General features: G+C 39.0%; 2 protein-coding genes across 8 annotated transcripts in view; one reads left to right on the top strand and one right to left on the bottom strand.

Moving 5' to 3' along the window:
• SWT1 (SWT1 RNA endoribonuclease homolog) overlaps nucleotides 1–16,523 on the bottom strand; it is a 103,478-nt gene extending 86,955 nt beyond the window's left edge. For 3 of the 5 annotated variants that reach the window (XR_006705813.1, XM_045452681.1, XM_045452682.1), the window contains exons 1-4: nucleotides 16,366–16,521; nucleotides 13,264–13,353; nucleotides 10,301–10,381; nucleotides 8,350–8,408 (exon numbers count right to left, since the gene is read on the bottom strand). Coding sequence is in view for 3 of the 5 variants with exons in the window: in XM_045452681.1 (XP_045308637.1) it covers nucleotides 8,350–8,408; nucleotides 10,301–10,381; nucleotides 13,264–13,344 (221 nt within the window). In the remaining 2 variants the exon portion in view is untranslated. Of the gene's footprint in view, nucleotides 1–8,349; nucleotides 8,409–10,300; nucleotides 10,382–13,263; nucleotides 13,354–16,365 lie in introns of all 5 variants that reach the window. The other 2 variants (XR_006705814.1, XM_045452683.1) reach the window with 1 other exon arrangement.
• Nucleotides 16,524–16,664: 141 nt separating this feature from the next.
• TRMT1L (tRNA methyltransferase 1 like) overlaps nucleotides 16,665–20,129 on the top strand; it is a 40,253-nt gene continuing 36,788 nt past the window's right edge. The window contains exon 1 of one of the 3 annotated variants that reach the window (XM_045452685.1): nucleotides 16,665–17,141. In XM_045452685.1, coding sequence (XP_045308641.1) covers nucleotides 16,925–17,141 — 217 coding nt within the window. In that variant the 5' untranslated portion in view covers nucleotides 16,665–16,924. The remainder of the gene's footprint in view (nucleotides 17,142–20,129) is intronic. The other 2 variants (XM_045452687.1, XM_045452686.1) reach the window with 2 other exon arrangements.

The raw sequence follows: 20,129 nt of genomic DNA, 5'->3' as shown, positions 1-20,129 counted from the left end.
AAAATCATCTCTTATCAACTAGTTTTGCAAAATGCTATATACTGTGATAATGCGGTTTTATACTTGCAACCCCAAAATACTAAAGTTCTGAGTTCTTTTTTTTTTTTTAATTTTTTTTTTTTCAACGTTTATTTATTTTTGGGACAGAGAGAGACAGAGCATGAACGGGGGAGGGGCAGAGAGAGAGGGAGACACAGAATCGGAAACAGGCTCTAGGCTCTGAGCCATCAGCCCACAGCCTGACGCGGGGCTCGAACTCACGGACTGCGAGATCGTGACCTGGCTGAAGTCGGACGCTTAACCACTGCGCCACCCAGGCGCCCCCTGAGTTCTTTTTAGATATAAGTTAGACATGGAGCAAATACTCTTCATTTTTTTAAAGTACTTATTTTTTTATGACTGACAGTGTAAAATCAATTTTCAGCTGAAGTTGAAACACCATTCTTGATGAACTCTTGTGATATAAGAATAAATGTGAAATTCTGTCAAAACTATTATTACACTTGTGTTATGTAAAAGTTTAGTAGCCATTTTAAATTTGACATCCTACAGAAACAATTTCTCAACACTAGCAGCTGTTAGACTGCTCTGTTGGTGATCATGATGTACCTTCAGGATATTGAATTGTATACTTACTTTCAACTTAGCTCAATTGAAGAATAAATTACTTTTTGGTTAATTCTGCCAATAATGGGCACTGCTGGTGGCAATACTGCCCTCTATCTAATAGTAACTGAGGTACAACTTCTCACCTCTTCAACTCCTGGACTTAAAAAGATTTGGTCAATAGTGATGATGCAACTTACCAGAGAAATCCCACAAACTGACAGTGCACTGCTCACAAAAATGCTTTCTGAAACTTTCAAAAGCAAACTTAAGATTGTTACCCTTGCTAATGTTTTCACTGCTGATACATCCATGTATACATCAACCATGGATCGAGAATTGTGGTAATGGAATGATGTTAAGTGGCTTTCAGGATGACAAAATTCTCTCTGTTTTTTCATCTGTACCTCAGCTTTCACTGAGGTCCCACCAATTTGGGGACCTTCCCTATAGGTGAATAGGGAGATTTTTACAGAAGATGCCACATATCATAAAGAAATACTTAGAATCTTGAGGCAAATAAGTTTGTTCACTTTTCCAATAAATAAATAACAGCAAATGAACCACTTTCTTTGCAGACAACCAATGGTTGTTAGAAGTTCTGCACTATTGATACTAATGTTTCCAAAGCACAGCTTTCTTTTGTCCAAACTTTTCAATATATAATAGCTTCTATCCCATATTGTTTAAACACATGATGAGACAGTTCTAAAATACCTACTGTGACATAGAGTTTGTCTCTGAAAAAAGAAAATTTCACATAAGTTACATCTAGAGTACTTATTAACATATGAAAGTGAATATTCAGATATTAACAATAAATCCAATATGCCACATATTACTGATGTTGTTACTGTCAGTAGATACAATGATAACCAACACAACATCATTGATCACACATGGATTCAGGAATGCAGAAATGTTGCAGTAGGCATTCAATTATTCAGCACTGCAAGAGCTAAAACCAAATAGCATATATTTTTTTAACATTTACTCATTTTTGAGAGAGAGCATGTGCACCTATGGGAGATGGGCAGAGAGAGGAGACAGAGGCTCTGAAGCAGATTCTGCACTGACAGCAGAGAGTACCACAAACAGAGGGCTTGAACTCACGAACCACAAGATCATGACCTGACCTGAAATCAGATGCTCAACCGACTGAGTGACCCAGGCGTCCCCAAATTTTGAATAAATACTAAAGCCAAGGTGAACTTAATTGCATCCTTGGAATACTTTGGATCCCACTCTCAAAATAATTCAACAATATTGCTTCTTCTTCCCCCTAAAGACAACGTGGACAAGGCTAAGGGGGTAGTATGTAAATTAGAAGTCTATTCATGCTCTTGTAACATAGATGTAAAATCAAGAGCTACAAAATGTGCCCTTAATGAGGCAAAAAGTAGTGAAAAATCAAGCAGTGTTTTAGAATTAAAAAAAAAAAAAAGAAAGAAGAGTACTTTATGATAAAAGGCATTAAAAATCCAGTTCAAAAAGTTTAGAAGGTGAGGGAGGAGCCAAGATGGTGGACCAGCATGGAAGTTTTTTGTGTGTCTCACGTCCATGAAATACAGCCAGACCAACAATAAACCATCCTGCATACCTAGAAAACTGATCTGAGGATTAACACAACAATCTTCACAAGCTGAACCACAGAATTCAGCAGGAATTCACCCCAAAAGAAAGAGTAGGAAGAAATGACACCCAGGGACTTAACCAACACAGATACAAGTAAGATGTCTGAACCAGAATTTAGAATCACGATAATAAGATTACTAGCTGGAGTCGAAAATAGATTAGAATCCCTTTCTGCAGAGATAAAAGAAGTAAAAGCTAGTCAGGATGAAATAAAAAATGCTATAACTGAGCTACAATCTTGAATGGATGCTACAGTAGCAAGGATGGGTGAAGCAGGACAGAGAATCAGTGATCTAGAGGACAAACTTATGGAGAATAATGAAGCAGAAAAAAAGAGGGAGAGTAAGGCAAAAAAGCATGGTTTAAGAATTAGAGAAATCAGTGACTCATTAAAAAGGAACAACATCAGAATCATAGGGGTCGCAGAAGAGGAAGAGACAGAAATATGGGTAGAAAGGTTATGTGAGCAAGCCATAGCAGAAAACTTTCCTAACCTGGGGAAAGACACAGACATCAAAATCTAGGAAGAACAGAGGACTCCCATTAAATTCAACAAAAACCAACCATCAACAAGGCATATCAGAGTCAAATTCACAAAATACTCAGGCAAGGAGAGAATCATGAAAGCAGCAAGGGGAAGAAAGTCCTTAACCTACAAGGGAAGACAGATCAGGTTTGCAGCAGACCTATCCACAGAAACTTGGCAGGCAAGAAAGGAGTGGCAGAATATATTCAATGTGCTGAATCAGAAAAATATGCAGCCAAGAATTCTTTATCCAGCAAGGCTGTCATTCAAAACAGATGGAGAGATAAAAAGTTTCCCAGACACACAAAAATTAAGAGTTTGTGACCACTAAACCAGCCCTGTAAGAAATTTTAAGGGGCACTCTCTGAGGGGAGAAAAGATGAAAAAACAAACAAACAAATAAATAAAGACCCAAAGCAACAAAGACTAGAAAGGACCAGAGAACACCACTAGAAACTCCAACTCTACAAGCAACATAATGGCAATAAATTCTTATCTTTCAGTACTCACTCTGAACATCAATGGACTAAACACTCCAATCAAAAGACACAGGATAACAGAATGGATAAGATAACAAGATCCATCTATATGCTGTTTACAAGAGACCCACTTTAGACCTAAAGACACCTTCAGATTGAAAATAAGGGGATGGAGAAGCATCTATCATGCTAATGGTCCACAAAACAAAGCCAGAGTAGCCATACTTCTATCAGACAACCTAGACTTTAAAATAAAGACTGTATCAAGAGATGAAGAAGGGCATTATATCATAATTAAGGGGTCTATCCACCAAGAAGACTTCACAATTGTAAACATTTATGTGCCAAATGTGAGGGCACCCAAATATATAAATCAATTAATCACAAACATAAACTCATTGACAGTAATACCATAACAAGTAGGGGACTTCAACACCCTACTCACAGCAATGGACAGATCATCTCATCAAAAAATCAACAAGGAAACAATGGCTTTGAATGACACACAGGACCAGGTGGACTTAACAGATATATTCAGAACATTTCATCCTAAAGCAGCAGAATATACATTCTTCTCCAGTGCACATGGAATGTTCTCCAGACCACATACTGGGACACAAATCAGCCCTCAACAAGTACAAAAAGATCGAGATCATACCGGGCATATTTTTAGCCCACAATGCTCTGAAACTCGAAATCAACCACAAGAAAAAATGTGGAAAGGTAACAAATACTTGGAGACTAAAGAACATCCTGCTAAAGAATGAATGGGCTAACCAAGAAGTTAAAGAGGAAATCAAAAAGTTCATGGAAGCCAATGAAAATGATAACACCACAACCCAAAATCTCTGGGATGCAGGAAAGGCGTTCATAAGAGGAAAGTATATAGCAATCCAGGCCTTCCTAAAGAAGGAAGAAAGATCTGATACACAACCTAACTTTACGCCTTAAAGAGCTGGAAAAAGAACAGCAAATAAAACCAAAACCAGCAAAAGACAGGAAGTAATAAAGATTAGAGCAGAAATTAATGCTATTCAAACCAAAAAACAGTAGAACAGATCAATGAAACCAGAAGCTGGTTCTTTGAAAGAATTAACAAAACTGATAAACCACTAGCCACTTTGATCAAAAAGAAAAAGGAAAGGACCCAAATAAATAAAATCAAGAATGAAAGAGGAGAGATCACAACCAACACAACAGAAATAAAAACAATAATAAGAGAATATTATGAGCAATTATATGCCAATGAAATGGGCAATCTGGAAGAAATGGACAAATTCCTAGAAACATATACACTACCAAAACTGAAACAGGAAGAAATAGAAAGTTTGAACAGACCCATAACCAGCAAGGAAATTGAATTAGTAATCAAAAATCTCCCCAAAAACCAGAGTCCAGGGCTAGATGGATCTCCAGGGGAATTCTACCAAACATTTAAGGAAGAGTTAATACCTATTCTCTTGAAGCTGCTCCAAAAAATAGAAATGGAAGGAAAACTTCTAAACTCTTTCTATGAAGCCAGCATTACCTTGATTCCAAAACCAGACAGAGACCCCACTAAAAAGGAGAACTATACAGCAATTTCCATGATGAACATGGATGCAAAAATCCTCAACAAGATATTAGCCAACTGGATCCAACAATACATTAAAAAAATTATTCACCACGACCAAGTGGAATTTATACCTGGGATGCAGGGCTGGTTCAATATCTGCAAAACAATCAATGTGATTTCATCACATCAATAAAAGAAAGGACAAGAACCATATGATCCTCTCAATAGATGCAGAGAAAACATGTGACAAAACACAGCATCCTTTCTTGATAAAAACCCTCAAGAAAGTAGGGCTAGAACATACCTCAAGATCATAAAAGCCATATATGAAAGACCCAAAGCTAATATCATCCTCAATGGGGAAAAACTGAGGGCTTTCCCCTTAAGGTCAGGAACAAGATAGGGATGTCCACTCTTGCCACTGTTATTCAACACAGTATTGGAAGTCAGCCTCTGCAATCAGACAACACAAAGAAATAAAAGGCATCCAAATCAGCCAGGAGGAGGTCAAACTTTCACTCTTCGCAGACGACGTGATACGCTACATGGAAAACCCAAAAGATTCCACCAAAAAACTGCTAGAACTGATTCATGAATTCAGCAAAGTTGCAGGATATAAAATCAATGCACAGAAATCAGTTGCATTCCTATACACGAACAATGAAGCAACAGAAAGAGAAATCAAGGAATCGATCCCATTTACAATTGCACCAAAAACCATAAAATACCAAGGAATAAATCTAGGCAAAGAGGTGAAAAATCTATACACTGAAAACTACAGAAAGCTTATGAAAGAAATTGAAGAAGACACAAAGAAATGGAAAAAGATTCCATGCTCCTGGATAAGAAGAACAAATATTGTTAAAATATCAATACTACCCAAAGCAACCTACATATTCAATGCAATCTCTATCAAAGTAACACCAGCATTCTTCACAGAGCTAGAACAAATAATCCTAAAATAATCCTAAAAAATCCAGAAAGACCCCGAATAGCCAAAGCAATCTTGAAAAAGAAAACCAAAGCAGGAGGCATCACAATCCCAGACTTCAAGCTATACCACAAAGCTGTAATCATCAAGACAGTACGGTACTGGCACAAAATCAGACACTCAGATGAATGGAACAGAATAGAGAACCCAGAAATGGACCCACAAACGTATAGCCAACTAATTTTTGATAAAGCAGAAAAGAATATCCAATGGAATAAAGACAGTCTCTTCAGCAAGTGGTGTTGGGAAAACTGGACAGCGACATGCAGAAGAATGAACCTGGACCACTTTCTTATACACAAAATACACAAAAATAAACACAAAATGGATGAAAGACCTAAATGTAAGACAGGAAACCATCAAAGTCCTCGAGGAGAAAGCAGGCAAAAACCTCTTTGATCTTGGCCACAGCAACTTCTTACTCAACATACCTCTGGAGGCAAGGGAAACAAAAGCAAAAATGAACTATTGGGACTTTATAAAAATAAAAAGCTTCTTCTGCACAGCAAAGGAAACAATCAGCAAAGCTAAAAGGCAATGGACAGAATGGGAGAAGATAGTTGCAAACAGCATATCAGATGAAGGGTCAGTATCTAAAATCTATAAAGAACTTATCAAACACAACACCCAAGAAACAAATAATCCAAGGAAGAAATGGGCAGAAGACATGAATAGACACTTCTCCAAAGAAGACATCCAGATGGCCAACCAACACATGAAAACATGCTCCTCATCACTCATCATCAGGGAAATACAAATCAAAACCACAATGAGATACCACCTCACATCTGTCAGAACAGCTAACATTAACAACTCAGGCAACAACAGATGTTGGCGAGCATGCAGAGAAAGAGGATCTCTTTTGCATTGCTGGCGGTAATGCAAACTGGTGCAGCCACTCTGGAAAACAGTATGGAGATTCTTCAAAAAATTAAAAATAGAACTACCCAATTGCACTACTAGGTATTTATCTAAGGGATACAGGTATGCTGTTTCAAAGGGTCACATGTACCCCAATGTTTATAGAAGCACTATCGACAATAGCCAAAGTATGGAAAGAGCCCAGATGTCCATAGATGGATGAATGGATAAAGAAGATACATACACACACATACATTTGATGGAGTATTACTCGGCAATCAAAAAGAATGAAATCTTGCCATTTGCAACTATGTGGATGGAACTAGAGGGTATTATGCTAAGCGAAATTGGTCAGCCAAAGAAAGACAAATATCATGTGACTTCATTCATATGAGGACTTTAAGACACAGAACAGATGAACATAAGGGAAGGGAAGCAAAAATAAGATAAAAACAGGGAGGGGGACAGAACATAAGAGACTCTTAAATATGGAGAACAAAGGGTTACTGGAGGGGGGAATGGGCTAAATTAAGGAATCTACTCCTGAAATCATTGTTGCACTATATGCTAACTAATTTGGATGTAAATTAAAAAAATAAAATTAAAAAATAAAAAATATTTTTAAAAATTTAGAAAGTAATAGTCAACGTAATGTGAAATTTATGACAGAATGTACTTCAACCGATAATAATATAAGAAGCAAAGTATCACAAAGAAAGGAGACAATAAAAAAAAAAAGCTGAAGAAAAGCTAGAGGCAAGTTGAATTTCCTTGTTTTTAGCAAACATTGAGTTTGTGAAGCAGAACTTTTATGTATATACTTAATGCCATTTTATCATTTTCCTATAACCCCTTATTTTCAGAGAAACTATGATCTCATCAACTTTTATTACGCATACTTTTATACTTATTTGTACCCTATTAGTGGCAAGAAATGCCTTCACCACAAAATTCTCTGAAATTTTTATCCAAAGAACACAGAAACTAAAGAAAAATAACCTCCATGGTTCCTGCCATTTTCCCCAAGCTATCTAGTTGTGGCCATATCCTCTTTAATTAACACAGTTTTGAAACCATACCAATTCAATATGCACCACATTCTCTTCAGAGGTAATATGTAATTCATCTTTAATTTATAACATTTCTAAACCAGCCACACAACTTCTTCTATCACTATATGTAACAAAGTCATGAAACTTCTAAGGGTGTGTCAAAATCAAATCACCTGAGATAAAAATTGGCATTTTACTTGAAAGGGTCATTTACTTGAAAGCACAGAATTGTGACAAGACTTTTTATTTCACTCAACTTTTTATTAAATATACACTAAAATTAAGAAAATTCAATAATGAGGGGTTAGCGTCGGTCTCTTAGTTTCCACTCAGGTCATGATCTCACAGTTTCATGGGTTTGACCCCCACATCAGACTCTGCACTAGAAGCAAAGAGCCTGCTTGGGATTATCTCTCTCCTCCTCTCTCTTTGTACCTCCCCACTCATGCTATCTCTGTCTCTCTGAAATAAACTTTAAAAAATTTTTTTAAAAATTAAAAAATCATAACCTGTGATATAGCTAGAAATATTTATATGCAAATCAGTACTAATCAAAGTAAAAAAAAATTTGCAAATCAAAATATTTACTTTCACAATTCTAAGGCCCAAAAAGTAAAAAATATCAGTAAAAAGGGGGAATTTACCTTTTCACTTCTTGTCTTCTTTTTATATCACAGTAGAGAATGTCTGTATGATCCAATTTCTGAAAGAAAAAAAAAATGTATCATTTAGGAAATATAAATTGTGCACTTTTACCACAGTTACAGGGGAAAGAGACTGGGAGACAATATTTTTTTCCACACCTATGTGTTAGTGAATAGGATGACACAACAATTTATTTAATCCTTCCAATATAAATCCTGTGAGACAGATAATATCATCATTCCCCTTTTACAGATAAAGTACCCAAGGCTCAAATACAGCAAAGTATCTTTCTCAACATCACACAGCAAGTCAGCAGCAGAGCCAGGACTGAAACCAGCTGTGGCCATTATCTCTACTCCCCCACCCTGTCTCTCTATGTACTTGGGACATGGGGCCTCGGCACAAGGGAAGTAAGAGAGAAATAGGATATAGTCCCTGTCCTAAAGACTTTAAAGAATAGAGAGAAGTAGAAGCACATGCACGGATAACTTAACGAAAGGACATACCTCAGTGTCAAAGCAGAAAAATGCACAATAAGTTGTAAAAGAATTCAAAACATCAATCACCAAGACTTGGAACATACTTAAGAAAAAAGATGGACAAAATATATGCTAACGACTGAATATAGATGGAATAAAGATGAATGAATTAAGGAAAAAACGTTTTCCCAGCTAAGAAAGCTTAGGCATTCTAAGAAGCTGCAGACGACTGGCGCACATTCAGCAGAGAGAAAATAAACCAACCTACCTAGAAACAGGACTATTTTGAGGAAGAAAAAAGAGAACTGGAGAGTTAAGGTGTGACTGAATTTAAGAAGGTCCTAAATGACAGACTAAAAAGTGAGTGAAGATTTTTCAACAGAGGAGAAATATGATGAAACCTATGCTTTAAGGAGATTAATACAGAAACAATTGATTCAAATAGCAGTGTCACTGTACAAAAACAAATTCTTAAAAACAGAATTCTACATTCACACAACTTTCACAACTACTTTCTCTCATTACCTGCAAACCTGTAGCTATCCCCACATACACCTACTTTCAACTTGAATGTAGTTAAGCACTTCACCAACCACCCCTGAGCTAGCTTAATGTGTTTCTAATTATTTATGTGACTCTGGACTTGGCTCTGTCGCTATAAACAATTTTGTGTCCCTGGACAAGTCACTTAACCTTCTGGATCTTAATTTCTGGATCTGAAAACACAAACACTACATATCTGCCATCGCTATCTCACAAGAATATTGTAAAGCCAAATATAATTATATATGGGACGAGACTTTTTAAAACTATCTTAATTTATATCCATGTTGTCTGATCCCACATGGTAGGTTCTATTTTTCTTCCTCAAAATAGTCCTTCTGTTTCTAGGTAGGCTGGTTTATTTTCTCTCTGCTGAATGCACTCCAGTCATCTATAGATTCTTAGAATGCCCACGCTTTCTTAGCCAAGAAAACCTTTTTTCTTTAACTCATTCATCTTTATTCCATCTATATTCAGTCGTTAGCATATATTTCATCCACCTTTTTTTTTCCTAAGTATGTTCCAAGTCTTGGTGATTGATATTTTGAATTCTTTTACAACTTATTGTGCATTCTTCTGTTTTGACACTGAGGTATGTCCTTTCATTAAGTTATCCGTGCATGTGCTTCTACTTCTCTCTATTCTTTAAAGTCTTTAGGACAGGGACTATATCTTATTTCTCTCTTTCTTCTCTTGTGCTGAGGCCCTGTATCCCCAGAAAGAAATGAAGGCCTTGATTAGTGCTTTTTGGTGAGAAGGAAGAAAAAAACCAAACACTGGTTTATTTTTTTCTATTGGCTATCATAAAGTATAAAGAAAATATGAGTAAAAAAGTCGTGGGGGAATTTATATCATAAACTTTCCAATTATACATTAAAACTTTAATATAAATAATGTTTAGAGTTAGTTATAGTATATGAACACTTACCAGTTTTCTCTTCTCTGATGAAACAGACCTTACACAGCAAGCTGAACTAGGAGAACTTGAAGCTTTTTTCTCTTTCTTATCCTAAGAATGCCAAGTGGAAAAAAGGAAAGACAGACACAAAATAAAGTATAGTGTGTTATTTAACCATTGTTATTATAAATTAATATTCTTTCTATATTAATAATAACCTTCAGGGGGAGAAATGTTTAAAGGCACACATCCTTTGGTAAGAGGGAGGGAAATTCAGCCATAAAGAAGACAACTAGAAATCAGAGGATCTAGATGCTCTTGAACTAGAGATGAGATAGGATACAGGTGCTACAGCAGAAGACAGCTGATGGCTCAGATAAAGGTACGGGGAGGTGGCACTGCCATGGTGGAATTCAGTCTTTTATAAAGCAAAATCATACATCCAGTTATGTTTCAGTGGATCCAAAACTCAGCAGACCCGGGACAAACTCTGAGTACCTACCATGTACCAAAGCCATTCTAGACAGTGGGGACAGATTAATGAACAAAAGCCCCTGCCCTCATGGAGGTTAAAATTTAGTGCAGGAATTTACAAATAAACAAGTAATAGATTTAGTGTCGGATGATGCGATGGAAAACAATAAAACAGAGAAAGAAGGCAGGAAGGGCTGGAAGGTGGGGGTGCAGGTGGCTGCAAATTTAAACAGTAGTCAGAAAAAGGCCCCACTGATAAGCTGACATCTGACTGGAGACCTAAAGAAGTGAAGGAAAAAGCCGCATGAATATCTAGGGAAAGAGCTTTCAGTTCAAGGGCAAAGCCCCCGAGGCAGTAATGTGCCTGGCTTGTTGGAATAATAGCAAAAAAACACAAAATGGAGAAAGCAATGAGAGAATGAAAGGAGATGAGATGGGGAGAGCAGATTGCTTTGTTGGCCCCAGCTAGGACTTTAGCTGTTACTCTGGGGGAAATGGAAGACCACCAGAAAGTACAGAGCAGAGGAGTGACATGATCTGACTTACATCTTAATAGGATCATTCTGGCAGCTTACTGAGAAGAGAACATGAGGAGGCAAAGGTGGCAGCAGGGAGATCAATACGAAAAGTACTGGGACAATCTGGAGAAGCAAGCTGACTGTCTGGATCAAGGTGACAGCAGAGGAGGTAGTCAGGCTCTAAATATATTATTAAGAGAAAGCTGATAGACTGGATACAGGTAGAGGATGATGACCAGGACTTTGCCCCAAGCAACTGAAAGAATGGAATTGCAACTTACTAAATTGGAAAAACTGAAGCTGGGCATTTGAAAGGTTATAGTTTAAGAAGATGAGGAATCAACAGAGGACACTTCCAGGCAGTCACCAGTGTGGAGGAAAATCAGGAGAATATGGTGTTTCAAAAGTTAAGTGAAGAAAATGTTTCAAGGAGAAAGTGTAATCAGCTATGTCAAATACTGCTGATGGTTCAAGTCAGATGAGGTCTGAAGAGCAACAAATGGATTCAGCAACATGGAAACCACTGCTGCTGGCTTTGATGAAAGCACATTTGGAGGAGTGATGGCAACAAAAAGTCTGATTCAAGGAGATTAAAAGAGAATAGGAGGAGAATTGCAAATGGCATGCCAATTATCAGTGCCAAATAGAAGATACATAAATCAAAGATACCATAGTACTGTAAGGCCATACTCCAGGGTCCCCTTTCCAATTATCCCTACATCTAGGAGGTCAAATTAGTAATCAGAAAGTTAGTAAGAAAGGAACAAACATCAAAAAGTGTAATGATCCTTAGTCTACTTTATCCAGGTGATGTAAAAGCCTTATGAACTCATCTGCTACCACAGAAATCACTTCTATAGTGAATATTCACCTTTGCTAGACTTTAGTCTCTCATCTTGGATGGTACTATAGCATAAACATTGTCTAATTCTGATGATGCACTAAACAGACTATTCAGAGAGTTTATAATAAAACTAATTGCAGGGTTTTTGTTTGTTTTGGTCACATAAATCATGTTTCAGTCTTGTTTCCTAGAGATAACACTTCACTCAATTAGTTGGGACACCCTAAATTTCATCTGCTAAAATACTTCAAGTTTGCCTGGGTGGCTCAGTCAGTTAAGTGTCCAACTTTGGCTCAGGTCATGATCTCACATTTTGTGAGTTCGAGCCCTACATCGGGCTCTGTGCTGTCAGCGCAGAGCCTGCTTCAGATCTTCTGTCTCCCTCTCTCTGCCCCTCCCCCACTCATTCTCATTCTCTCTTTAAATAAATAAATAAACTTAAAAAACAAAACAAAACTTCCAGGGAGCCTGGGTGGCTCAGTCAATTAAGCCTACAACTTTGGCTCAGGTCATGATCTCACATTTGTGAGTTCGAGCCCCATGTCGGGCTCTGTGCTCACAGGGCATAGCCTGGAGCCTGCCTCAGATTCTGTGTCTCCCTCTTTCTCTGTCCCTCTCCTGCTCTCTCTCTCTCTCTCAAAAATGAATAAACACTAAAAAAAATTTTTTTAAAGTGCTTCCTAAGGTAATGTGTTGAGAGTCACAGAGAAAGGCACATGGTGAGCATGCCGTCCCTACCTTTAGCCTCCCCCGCACAGGGTAGCCTATTCTGACTGATGCGCATATAATCTTATCCAGTGCTGAGTAAATGAAGAAGGAGACACACAATAAAGGTATAATGGTGAGTTATTTCTATGTAAAGGAGGGCCTAGAACTCAAGTCAGGAATGGCTAGGCAAATTACATACCTCTCTAAGCCTCAGTTTTGGCATTTGTATAATTGGGATAATAAAGTACCTACTTCACAGAGTTGTGAGGAATAAATAAAATAATGCAAGAATAGGTGAAAAAAAAGGATGGGAAAAACAAATTACTTCTGTGTCAGAAAGGCAAAGCAAAATATTTACATAGCTCATTTTAAAACTGAGGTTTTTTTTCTTAACACAAAAGTGAACTGCAAAAATAGGTATCTTTGGGTCAGTAAAGCAAAATTCTTACTTCTACGTCAGAGTTGGGTGATGCGGTGCTGCCTTTTCTCCGAGACTTCTCTTTTTTTCCACAAGATTCTTTGTTGGACATTTTGAAAAGCTAAAATAAACATTAAAAACACATTACGTGCATGTGTGTGTGCGTGTGTTTTACCACCACCACCATAAAATACGTTAGAAATTCGTCTTCTTTCAGTTATACAAAGACTGGAGTTTTACAAAATGATTTCCATTTTCTAACCATTCCCAAGACAACAGAATTCTCTCATTGTTCCACTTTATTTCACTTACAGTTTCCCTCATAATGATCTCTTCCTCTACTTCAGTTTCATTGATCACCTTTTTAGGAATGACTCTCAAAACTGTGCCTGTAGCCCTGATTTCTCTCCCAAGCTTCAGATCACCATTTTCCAACTGCCTGCAGAACTGCTGTATTTTGCCTTACCTACACCTCAAAACCAGTTAGTCCTAAGTCTTTACTCTCCTGACACACCCTCTACACTCAACTCCGTGTGCACCAGAAGCTTCCAGTGCTGGAATAGAAAGCCTAGGGGTTGGAAATATCATCAGGTCTGTTGGAACGGGAAGATAGACAGGAGTCTAGAAGCAAAGCCCAAAGGAGAGTTTATTGCTGACAGTGACACATATGGGGACTCTGAACATAAGAAAAGCTTTAGAAACCAAACAATTGCAGTTACTCATGGTCAATCATGACCACGGTAAGTGAAGTTATATAAAATAATGCAAGTATACTAAATCAAACTTTTAGAATGCTTTGATGAATGTAAAGAGAAAGAAGGAAAATGCTGATAGCTAACAGAAATGCTAACAGTAAAAATAAACAAAAGCATATTCAACATAGATTTCCAAGCACTGATCTTAAATCGCCCAGAAATTTTGCTTTGTAAGATAATGTATGGCAATAACTGAATTCACAGTTGTGCTTCCAGATGAGAGTAATAATCTCCTTTTTCCTTCTCTTGTTCCAAGGATTCTATTCCATGTTGGGGAAAGGTATAATAAAAAACAGTAACTTCCATGAAATGAATTGCTTCAAGACAATGGACTACTTATAATGTTACCTTTTACAATTTAAACTGACCCAAGTTAGCCTTATGTCACTGCTTTGAATACAAAAATAAGCCCAATTAAAAAAAAAAATCACTGAAGATAATGGACTATCCAAGCAAAAACACCTACATGTTTACCATGACAAATGTTTCATATTTATAATGGTGTGAAAGTCATGTTGGTTTTATGAAAAAATATAAGCTCAAAAAAGGGGAGACTTCCTGTGCTGGCCAGCCTCCAAAGTGGCTCCTGATGATCTCTGCTGCCTGGTAATTACACTCTTAGGTAGTCAGTCCTCTCACAATAAATAGGGCTGACCTGTGTCACCAATAGGAATTGCTATATGGCATACGTGGCTAAGTTATATAAGACACTGTGGATTCTGTCTTTCTCTTACCCTAGGGAAAGCCAGCCACCATACCATGATGACTTTTAAGCAGCTCATTGAGGCCCACCAGTGAAGAACTGAGACCTCTTGCCAAAAAAGAACCAATTGCCAAGCATGTGAGTGAGCCAGCTTTGAGGCTAATCCTGAAGCCCTAATCAAGCCTTTGAGTGGCAGCATCCCTGGCTGATATCTTCACTGCAACCTCATGAGACTCAGAACCAGGTACCCCAGAAAGCCACTTCTTAATTTCTGACACACAGAAACTGTGAGGTAATAAACACTTGTTGTTTTAAACCACTAAGTTTTAGGATAACTTAGGCAGCAATAGATGAGTAATACGCTCAATATAATTCTTCAACTTTTAAGATTCTTTTTTTAAGCTGTCTCAAGAGCACAGACCACACTTAAAAGTTCTTATTGAAATTCCCAGAGTCCACACACTAAAATCTAACCCTTTCCATCTTCTGGTTTCCAGCTGATATACTGAATCAAGCTTTCAATTAACCATCTAGCCTTTTAGAAATTAAAAACAAAACAAAACAAAACAAAAAAAAACAATGTTTGGATGATGCACAAATATAATTAGCCACTACTTATTCCTATAAGATATAACTTTAACAGTCAATCCATGGGTTCAACTGTTTCCATTAAACTGGGGAGGAGGGGGAAAAAAAAAAAAACAACCCTCCAGATACACTTCCTAACTATTGGGCGGGCTGGGGGGCTTCGGCAGGTGGCAACTAAATTCCTATTACACTCTTAAAGTGCCAAATAATCACACTTGCTCTCACCTGGGCTCTGAAACAAGTAGGAAATAAGGAGACCAATGAGATAAGTAGGCATTTAGTATCAGATTTATTAACTAAGAAAACCGAACTCGAAGTGTGGAAGTGTGAAACTAAAGGGGGCTTCCTTCTCCTCCCCTGCTGCCTATAACATTCGGACCAGTCCCAGGAGGAGCAGCCAGAAAACTCCAGCTTTCCTCTGCCTGCCCCAGTGGTTCTGAATGAGTGAGGCTTAGGCTCAAGCAGGCCAGAGAGTAAGACAAGTACTGGGGCCAGGGGACTCACTGGGCAAATGCTGTGGGGAATCTGAATCGCATCAATCAAGTGACCTAAAACTCAACACACTCAGAGCTCTGGTTATTAAGTCTAAATACAAGCGTAGGGCGCGCGCGCGCGCAGACACACACACACACACACACACACACACACACACAACTTCCCTACCCACAGGACTCTTACAACCACAGGGCAGTGCTGATAATAGGAATCTGAGGTTAAAGCAAAATAAAGACAAAAGGAGAAGTGTTCAGGTTATGACGTGGATGAGGGTGCGACAGGAAGCGCAGACCCCAACTCCAAGTCAACCAGACTGGCAGGCAAGCTTGTCAGCAGCTCGTAAACCGACGCGGCCCACGGGCTCCGCAGAAAACCAGACCTTTGCTCTGAGCGAGGGGCAGCTCGAGAGGCTGACCCGAGCCAGAACCACACCCTTCACTGAGCTGGCTCATTCCCCGGATCCGCCCACAGAGTCACCCCGCCCAGGCTCGAGGGGCCCAAGAATCCTCCGACCAGCTGGCCATCCGCTAGGGTACCAGTGTGAGAGAAGTGGGAACTTGCCCAGCCAAACGTCAATTTGCGCCCCAGTTACCTTACTCGCGCCCGCGACGGTGGTAACTCCAGAGGCCTAGGACGTCCCCTGGTCCCGATGCCTGCTGGGAAATGTAGTTCTGCACTCGAACCAAGACTTCTCTACTCGAACGCTCCGAGCGTTTGTTTAGTTTCGCGTTTATTCCTCCAAGGACTTGGAACTCGGGCTCCGCCCCCAGGTGGCGCGCTGCACCCTGGGTATTGTAGTCTTGGTTCGCTTCCGTGGTTGACGGCTGGAACGGGGACGCACCGCGGAAGCGGAACTCCGTTACCTCATTGGATGCCGCCCCGATACGTTACTGCGCAGGCTGTGGTGGCGTCGTAACGCCTCGGGGAAAGGGAAGCGGACGGCACCGCGAATTGCTGCCTCTGGCTTTTTATTTTTCTGCTGACAGGACTTGGTCACTGGTTCTTCATCTTTTGTCTGTTGCACGCATCCAGCCCTCCCCATTTGCTTTCCCACTCCTTGGATCCAGCCCTCTGGGCTTTCACGCCAGTTCTCTCACCCCGCCGTGAGCCCCTCCTGGTCCCCGGGCGGGCCTGGCACGGAGGCGGTAACTATGGAGAATATGGCGGAGGAGGAGCTGCTACCCCAGGAGAAGGAGGAGGTGGAGGTGGCCCAGGTCCAGGTCCCGACCCCAGCTCCGGCCCCGGATTCGGCCCCGGCCCCGGACTCGGCTCCGACTCCGGCCTCGGCTCCAGCCCCAGCCCCTGCCCTGGCCCAGGCTCCGGCCCTGTCCCCGTCCCTAGCCTCTGCCCCTGACGAGGCTGAAAGCAGTAAGTGCAGGAGGCCCAGATCTTTCTGCCGCAAGAGAAGCGAGAAAGTGCGCCTTGCTGGGGAGTAGGGGAGGCCCTTCACTGGGATGGTTTTTATGGGGAAAGGCAGGTTTAGGGATGTGGGGGGAGGAAGGAGGGACCCGTGTAGTGGGTGAAGCGGGTACAGAATGGGAGAAGGCATCTCTACAAACCTCGAGGACATCATGGTAGAGGATTTGTGGAGGCCAGGGGTGCTGCAGATAGAAGGAAATCATGAGGTTGAGGGCTTTTTCGTTAAAGGGGGTCTTTTCTGATAGGAAAATAGGAAGTTACACCTAATTTGGTAGTTTCCCTCTCAGCCCCGTCTGCCATGGTTCACGAAGTCCTTCGAAAAGTGACATGGTAACCGAGGCAACCTGTTTACTGTAGTAGATCCTAGCTGCCAGATTTAGAAACCATTGCTGTCAAGTAGCTTTTATGCTCGACACGCACAAATAGATGAGTTTTTATTATTTAATTTTATTCAGCACCTTGCTTCCAAAAAGAATTTGAGGCTGATAAGTAGTTTAAGAAAGGGTCGACTAAATTACAGATGTCTTCCCTCAGACATAAATGCCAGTTGAGTTTTGTACTCCAGTTCCATCAGAAGTCGACTGTTGAAAATTATTAGCCCATTATTACTGTGCTTCTGTGTGTGCGTGCATGTTTTGTAAGTGGTGATTTAGGGGACCGTAAGGAGTAACACTCAAGAATCTTATGAATGTTTTAAATGTAAAGTCTAAGGGTTTTGTTTTGTTTTGTTTTGTTTTGTGGGCCATAAATTGACCCTTAATGATCTATCTGAATTATAACAAAATGATTTAAATTAATTCATTTTCTTTCCTACCTCTAGGCCAGTTGTGAATTTAATGTTTATAAAACACTTGGATAGTTATAGTTTAATAGAGTTGTGCAATTTTAAAGCCATATATAAGTTGTTATAGTAGATTAAATAAAGAGTAGAGCTGATCACAGCAAAGACAAAGACAGCGTGCCTCTGGTAGGCCCCTCCTCCTCATACTAAATCAGAACTGCTAGGTACAAGATAAGGACAGTTGCTTCTTCACCCACAACTACATCTGGGGGTTGGGGGTGGTACATTCTCCTGAGTAAGTAGCCTCCCTTCCTCCCCTCCAGGTTGGATTTGTTTATATTAATCAGAGTTGGTTCAGCAGCTTTAGGGAATGCATGCTTCTTCAACTCCCCACCAGCAACAATATTTTAAACATAGTTTGGGAAGATATATATTCTAGAATTTACAAGTATGTCATTTGAGGAATGTATGATGTTTGAGAAACCTGAAAATGGATTACAGGGACAAATATATAATGATTTAGAAAACTGAAATGCATTGGAAATAGATATTAATCTCACTTTAAAAATTATTTTTACACGGTCTAGTTAGTCCTTTGAAATCAGTCTTAAGTAGGCAGGATGAAGATGACACATCTGAAATAGAATTGAAAAATGAGGAAAAAGTGACAGAAGTTGTAAAAGAACCTCCTAGCGTTTTGGATTCATCTGTTTAACAGGAGGTTTGCCTATTGACTTCTGGATTATTAGTGTGTTAGAAAAAGTTTGAGTGATTTAACTACAGATTGTCTGATATCTACTATTTTGAACCAGAAAGTAATTTCAGGCATATCATGAATCTTTAGACAGATCTTTGAGAGTTCTCTCTAATAGTGGACCACAGAATTTTCATTGTTCTCTTCTAACTTATCAGGTCCTTTTCTCTTATTTTATACTACTTAGAAAGATTTCAGAAAGCATATCTTTACATAGTACTGTATATCTTGTTTCACATACACAGATCTTTGAACTTTGGAAGCCAAAAGCCTTTATGACTGCAAATGAAATGGATTGGTTTATACACATGGATTCATTGCCTGAATCTTACTGTCTCATCTAACAAAAGATTTTGCTCAAATGGGAAAAAAAAATTTGCCTATTTATAGAAATTTTCTCTTCATAAAGTCACTTGAACAGTACCTAGTGTAGTAAGTTAACCAATAACATACGTTGCTCTTTTTCTCTTTTAAAAATGAAGTAAAAATTTGTCTTTTAATAAATTTGAGTAGGAATATCTGATGGTGCTGAATTGAATTCCAAAATTACTGACTTTAGTATGCTACTGCATCTAAAATTGACTAATGATTTTTAAAAAATATTTGACAAACTGTAGTGCCTGCTGTGTGCAAGATATTGTATTAGGCACGTAGCCATTACAAAACTGAGTAAGGCATAGCCCCTGCCTTCTTACTGCTTATTTGTGGAGGAGACAAATAAGGGCACAAATTATACTGAAGAGTTTAAAAAAAAAAAAAAAAAAGAAGTGGGAGTGAAGCTTGGAGAGGAATAGGCAGGAAGGTAGCAATGACAAGAACAGAATTTAAAAGGCTTAAGGTTCTAAATTGTATAACCTAATTGTATAATGACTACTAGCGAGCCCTACGGTTTACCGTTTTCTGTCTAGTTAGGGATTTTTCCTGTCAATTTTCATCTCCTAGTCTTGTATTTTCAAGCTCCCACTTAGTAAATATTACTTTCCTTGGAGATGTGTATATTCAAGTCTCTCTATCCTTAAAAAAAAAAAAAGAAAAAGAAAACTACAGTCCCATCTATCTCCTCTTTTATACTGCCACCTTTTTTGAAAGAAATAATCTATATGGTTTTCTATATTTTGTGTTTTTTTTTCTAATCCCATTGTATTCCAGAACACCTCACTGAACCTTTTTTGTAAAGGTCACTGGAGACCTGCTAATACTAAATCCAGTGGTCTTTTATTGATCTGTGCAACTATTTGTGATACTTAGTGTTGAACATTTGTCTTTTACATTCTCTTTTCTCTTGGCTTCTATCTTATCTTGATTCTCCTTATCATTTATTCTTTTTGAATCTACCCTCCTGATTGTTTTTCCTTAGTGTCTCTTATGTTACCTGCATCTCTCCATACCTCATTTCCAAATT

This window comes from Leopardus geoffroyi, chromosome C3 (genome assembly GCF_018350155.1).
Source record: "Leopardus geoffroyi isolate Oge1 chromosome C3, O.geoffroyi_Oge1_pat1.0, whole genome shotgun sequence".
Lineage (NCBI taxonomy): Eukaryota > Metazoa > Chordata > Mammalia > Carnivora > Felidae > Leopardus > Leopardus geoffroyi.
This window is presented reverse-complemented; position numbering and strand designations above follow the sequence as displayed.